The 6,103-nt window shown below is 34.7% G+C and overlaps 1 protein-coding gene and 1 non-coding gene across 2 annotated transcripts; one reads left to right on the top strand and one right to left on the bottom strand.

The window, feature by feature from the left end:
• Nucleotides 1–203: 203 nt before the first annotated feature.
• LOC131931521 (cilia- and flagella-associated protein 95) lies at nucleotides 204–5,605 on the bottom strand. Its single transcript, XM_059288348.1, has 5 exons — nucleotides 5,301–5,605; nucleotides 3,345–3,450; nucleotides 3,049–3,179; nucleotides 2,233–2,380; nucleotides 204–1,457 (listed from the first exon to the last, which is right to left on the bottom strand). Exons 1-5 carry the CDS (start codon nucleotides 5,429–5,431, stop codon nucleotides 1,269–1,271), a joined length of 705 nt encoding a protein of 234 aa, XP_059144331.1. The 5' UTR covers nucleotides 5,432–5,605; the 3' UTR covers nucleotides 204–1,268.
• A 215-nt stretch (nucleotides 5,606–5,820) lies between these two features.
• On the top strand, nucleotides 5,821–5,892 carry Trnap-ugg (transfer RNA proline (anticodon UGG)). The gene has a single exon. It is a non-coding gene; the product is annotated as a tRNA-Pro (tRNA).
• Nucleotides 5,893–6,103: the final 211 nt, after the last annotated feature.

Genomic DNA, 6,103 nt, shown 5'->3' with positions numbered 1-6,103 from the left:
CAGGGAAACAGGTGAACTCTACTTCACTTACCCATGGGCCATCAGGTTCAAAAGGGAACTTACTTTTAATCACGTACACTGCAAACATTTTCTCCTATCTGCTCTTAACATTACAAACATATTCTCCTATCTAATGGGCCTAATTAGTATGTTCTATCAACTTTGTAGAATAAAGTAAATGCAGTGAAATCCAACAGTAAAAAATGTTTTAAGCTCCTTAATGAGTATCAAGTTTAGTGGTAAATAGCACGGCTGTCAGATATACTGGAAGTCACATAGATCACATTTATTTTAGATGATGGTTTTCATGCACAACTAGTGTGCCCTTTTGAGCTGGGTGGGCTGGATGGAGTCGGTTTCTATGGCAACAATATACAGAGGTTGTATGACTTGGGATTCTCATTCAGGGTTATCAATAGCAATTATGCATAAAGACAATCAAACATATCACAGTGTATAAAGTGTATAAAATATCACAGTATTGTTAGTCAATAAATACATTTTTTATCTGGCAAGTAGCCTAACATTTATCTGTGAAAAAAATGTATAAGCATGTCAGAATCCTAAAAAAAAATGTGACTTTTGTGTTGTATGAATCGCTAAAAGTAGCATCAAAATGTACACTGATTACAATCAAATCTCTGATGTCATACCTGATAGTCTTAAAATTCTTTTCCAATTTGGTTTCATGAAAAAATTCTAAATATATAAATTAAAAGGAATGCTTATAAAAATATGTTTTTACAGTGAGCCTATACAAAATTATATCACAGTATTGTTAGTCAATAAATACATTTTTTATCTGGCAAGTAGTTGAACATCAGTGAAAAAATGTATAAGCATCCTAAAAAAATCCTAAAAGAAAATTTGACTTTAGTGATGTTGTATGAATCGCTAAAAGTAGCATCAAAATGTACACTGATTACAATCAAATCTCTGATAGTCTTAAAATTCTTTTCCAATTTGGTTTCATGAAAAAATTATAAATATATAAATTAAAAGGAATGCTTATAAAAATATGTTTTTACAGTGAGCCTATACAAAATTGACTTAGTTCATAAAAACATTTAGAGAACATTTTCTTAGTTTTAATCAGAACCAAGTTTTTAAATTCTTAGACAAATTATGTCCTAATTTAACATTCTAATTCAAAATAAACCTCAAAATAAATAACATAATTGTAATTTTTTTCTATTAAGAGTTAGCACTTATTTATAAAAAATACTGTTACCATTTTAATTAAATTAAGGAAAAGATAAGAGAATGTGTTAAACTAATCTTTCAGGGATAGTTTCAGTTTTTGGGAAGACCTGAGCCTTGTAGTGAGAATTGGCATAAATTCCACTTTCATCTTGCCAGGTGTTCCAGCCATTGCGCTTGTAGTCTGCTGTGTCTGTGAACTGAGACTTCATCTTCTTGAAGGCTTTAGTCTTCTCCTCAACTGGCTCTTCATTTACCTGCATGACATAAGTAAATGTTATTTAGTTAATTAATGTATAAAACATGTTTAAATTTAAAAGTGGCGTACTCTTTGCATGTTGCTTCAATCCAGTCCTACATGCAACATTTTATCAGGGTTCATCAACACGTTACAAATCCTGTTAGACGTGTGATTGAGTTATAAAACTGAGTTATTTAAATGTAGACAATGTCAGGTACTGTGATCTTAGCTGTTGGGGTGCAGGTTTGTCTACAATATCGCCCAGACCTCCCAGGGCATACTGTATGAATGCCTTGAATGTATGTTGATCTCCCTCCATTAGGACGGGTCATGTGGTGTTCTCAGCAAACACAGATTACATTACTGGGTGAGTCTACTGGTTTAGTTTAGTCAGTGAAGTTGGCAGCCCATCAAGTCCCTAGTGTAGGGTCTTTTTAAAATGAATGTAGCCCCTGATTTGTTTTAGTCAATGATTTTAGCATACAGTATATGGGGCGCTTTAAAGTGAAAATAGGTGTCATAGTGCTAATAACATTGCCTAGATCACACTGGGTCATATGACTTAATTGAATCCTGTACAGGTTGCCAAGTCAACAGACTCCAGGTACTAAATTGGCTGCTGGTGAACACTGGGTGGCAAGTTTTTTTGTTTTTTTTTTTGCAGTAGAAATCTTTCCAGGTACAATCTCAACAACTTCTCAAAGTTTTATGCCAATCTGAGGAACACATAAAAGACACACAAACATACATTCATTTTTTGTCTATATAGATAAAAATAGCCTAACTGTTACCTGCTTTTTCTCCTCTGTCTCTTTATGAACAAATGGATAAGGAGGAACATAATCTGAGTTGTATGTTGTATCAAGGTAAAATTTGTTGTGATCTGGACTATGAAATGGTAAAATAGAACCAAGTGCTTCTTTAGGATCATGAGTGTCTCTGGAAAAACAGAAAAACTGATCAGAATATAGTGGAAAGTATTACTAGTAAAATCACAAATTGAAGCACAGGCTAATGGTTGGACCAAACTAGCTCGTGGCCCATACGTGGCTGGGTGTAATTGAATGTGAATTACCATGCCAGTAATTAGCCCAATGGTGGTTGGATGTGAATTATCATGCCAGTAATTAGTCTACTAGTGACTGGAATTGAAAGACACAGCCAGCTAGTGGTCAGGTCTAATTACCTGTTACAGCACCACTGGTTGGACCCCATTTTACTTTTTAAATAAAGCAAACAAACCAAAAATATCATGACCTGACTTAACCCTCATTACTCCTTGTGGTGCATGCGGCCTCAACTGTAACCTTATATTTTGTCCGGTTGATTTTGCAGCCTCCCGAGACATACAGGCAGTCTTCATTTCTCCAGGTCTGTCTTTCTCCTTCCCTGAAGGTTACTCAAGTGCCTGGCATGTCACAGTTGAGTCAGCCTTTTGTAGTTTGTCCCCCACCCAGCGCCACTTCCTCCTTCTTATTTGTACTGACATTGGCTCATGCCTTGTTGTATTCCATAGGTCTATATTAGGTGCTTTATCCTACAACTCAATTTCAAGTTGATTATTATAATACTGCTGAGCATACCTTGAATACAAAAAGTTTATCTACCTGTCAATGCCTGCAACAACACTAGCAAGAGTCTCAGGTTGTACCAGTGGTTTGTAAACATCCCTTGTCTCATACAGGGGTTTTTGATATATTTGGTTTACTTGGTCTTGGTATGTTGTATTTGGTAAGGACTGAAAGCAGATGTAAAGTTTATGCAACAAAAACCAGTGGTATTAATAAAGTCTATGTAGGCTTTTCTTTTTTTCCACACATAATAAAGAAACATCTAGATGGTGATATATTAAAGTAGAATCATTTAAAGATTCACACAAAAGATTTTTAATTTATCAACTTACACCATCTGTGTCATTACCAATGCGCTTATAAGTAGAAAAGCTCATTGTTCTGATGGGGTGTTTGTTCAAGTCATAGTCTTTGGGTTCTGATTCTCGAGCTTGATGCCTAAAAAAATAATTGAAAAGTAAATCATGTTTTAAATTTTATTCCTCACACTTTGATTTGAAATACTGATCAATAATGTAGTGAATTTGTTAGGAATCAGACAATTGTGCTTGGTAGGACAAGAAGAAAAATGTGTATCTTAATAGATAATTGTTTATATAGCATGAAAATTGGATGAACTATAAGGCCAAGCTAGATCTCTAATTAGAATATCTTAGTGTTAGTTAGGAGCAAGCCAATATTTTGGAAATGGAAATCTACTTTAATTGGGTGTATTGATGTTATTTTTACGTTATTTGCATATTTGGTGTATTATTGTTTAAGAACAACTTATTGATGTTATATGAAATTTGTATCATTGTAAAGGGAATCGTCTGTGGTTTCAAAGGATAAGTTTATTAGAATTTTAGGAGATTGCGATAAGTTTTTACATAGAGTTATTTGAGGTAGGATAGCACAAAAGCGGGGGAAATTTTCACAGGTAAGCACTAGAATTCGTGCAAAGAACAATGTGTCATCCGAGACGCTCACGGGTGGGGTATATAAACCAGCGGGTTAGCCTTAGAGGGGGTGGAGAAATGACGGCCCTAGTCACTAATTTATGCATTACACAGGTTGCCGCTATAATCTTGTTACATGCGCACTACACAGACAATTCCCGGTCAAGAAAGATAGTGGAATAAAGATTTGCAGAAGACAACTTATTCTTCATAGTTTTTGAACATCTGAGAGTGAGAAGGAGAAACAGAAGAGCAGAAGAATATTACAATTGAACGTTACATTTGGTAGCAGTAAAAAACATTACAATAATAAAATAACTATTAGATGGAAGACTAATATCTTTTTATGCACAGAAGGGACTAAATTATTTACAACGAGCCGGCCCGCGGCATAACATACGCCGCTATTTAGTTGTTTCTAATTTTCAATAATTCATAATTTGTGAATTCGACAGTACCAACGCTGACACTGAAAATATTTCTTTAAAACACTATAAGTAGCTCGTTAAGGACCATAACCCCCCACCCCCCCTTCCTTCCCCCCCCCCCTCCCCCCCTACGTTTAAAATCGTTGGCTCTGCTTGTAAACATTTAGTCTCATTAGAGTGAACACAGCTCACTAAAACCATGTAGGGGTGGGGAGGTAGGGAGAGCGTTTGCAGCTTGTTTTCTAACGGCTCGAAGAGGAGAATTATATATATAGATTATATTGTAATGCTTAAAACTTCAAAATGTAGCTTGGCTTAGATAATAAACCCACTAGATCTAGATTCCTAGAAGAAGATATGTAACCCTACATCATGGACATGGTTTCAGTCACTAAGCATCTTTAACTGATTTTGGGTACTAACCAGTGCTGAAGTTGAGTAGGTTATAAATCTACTAGTAGTAAATATATTTATTAGGGGTTCAGAAAATATTTGAATGATTCACAATCAATTTCAAGGTAAAAGATTTTTAAAAGAATGTTATTAAATTATAGTTGTTACGCGAGGCCTAATTTAAAGTAATTTCACTGATTTGCCTAATATTAAATTACTAATAACTTAGTACTTAGTTTACTCATTATTAGTGGTTATTACTAGTCTACTAATAGAATCTACTAATTGTATCTAATAGTAATAATAAAAAAATATATAATTTGGCCTTTTATTCATTTAAGTCAATTTAAGATTCTACTAAATTATCTCATAGACATATGCCTAAGCCTAATGATCAATATTCAAACAAACAGTAAACAGCAAGGTCTCAGTCCTAAGTACTAATGTAATTAGTACAGTAGGGCTAGAGATATATATCTAGTTTCTCCAGACTCTGGAAGACATTCTAAAACAGGCTTTATTAAATTACCAGCGTGAATTCAGTATTGCTCTTGAATAGTTCATTTGATTTGACCGAAGAGTGAGAGAGCCTTTTCTTTTTTCGGCATAATAAATATTTTCATTATATTTTTCGAAATCAAGATCGTATTCCGATTCCATTTTTGAAAACCAAATAGATCTAAGTAGTATCCCAACTATTATTTTACTTAAAATCTAATCAGATGCGCGTATTTTAGAGGTAGTTTAAGTTGAATGAGTAGATCTATTTAACTCGTATTGAAAATTAGAAGGATGGCATTATGATTCAACCGTTTGATTACATTGACATCGGAAGTAAGCCTCGTTTCAAAAAAAAAAAAAGTATAATTTGACTGTATTTCTTAAAGTAGTGTTTAATAATCGAAATATTATAACAGACGTGTTAAGCAAATATATTAATTTACTTATAACTAAAAAAATATAGATTAAACTAAATCATTCAAGGTTGTTAAATTTTAAATTAAAATTACAGTATAGTTAAATTAATATAGATTTTGAATGTAATAAGTGGCTCGTTGGTCTAGGGGTATGATTCTCGCTTTGGGTGCGAGAGGTCCCGGGTTCAAATCCCGGACGAGCCCAAATGTTTTTTTTTAAGTGTAGACCAGGGGTCTCCAAACTACGGCCCGCGGGCCGGATGCGGCCCGCGAGGTCCTCTCATCCGGCCCGCGGACATCTTTTTGACCACGGAAAAAACGTTTGTTGGAGTTGGCTGAGGAACTTGCTCAGAAAGTCACGACATGCCTGGAAGAAACTGGCCCCCGAACTGGAATTTGATAGTTAATGCGGCCC

The sequence above is a fragment of the Physella acuta genome, unplaced genomic scaffold (assembly GCF_028476545.2).
Source record: "Physella acuta isolate Inbredline_101_S28 unplaced genomic scaffold, ASM2847654v3 ptg001984l, whole genome shotgun sequence".
NCBI classification, from domain to species: Eukaryota; Metazoa; Mollusca; class Gastropoda; family Physidae; genus Physella; species Physella acuta.
This window is presented reverse-complemented; position numbering and strand designations above follow the sequence as displayed.

Coding starts and splice junctions, on each gene's coding strand:
- LOC131931521 (XM_059288348.1), bottom strand. CDS start 5,431: ATGGAATCGGAATACGATCTTGATTTCGAAAAATATAATGAAAATATT. Junction 3,451..5,300: donor GCAATACTGAATTCACGCTG/GTAATTTAATAA, acceptor TTATTTTTTTAG/GCATCAAGCTCGAGAATCAG. Junction 2,381..3,048: donor GTTGTTGCAGGCATTGACAG/GTAGATAAACTT, acceptor CTGTTTTTCCAG/AGACACTCATGATCCTAAAG.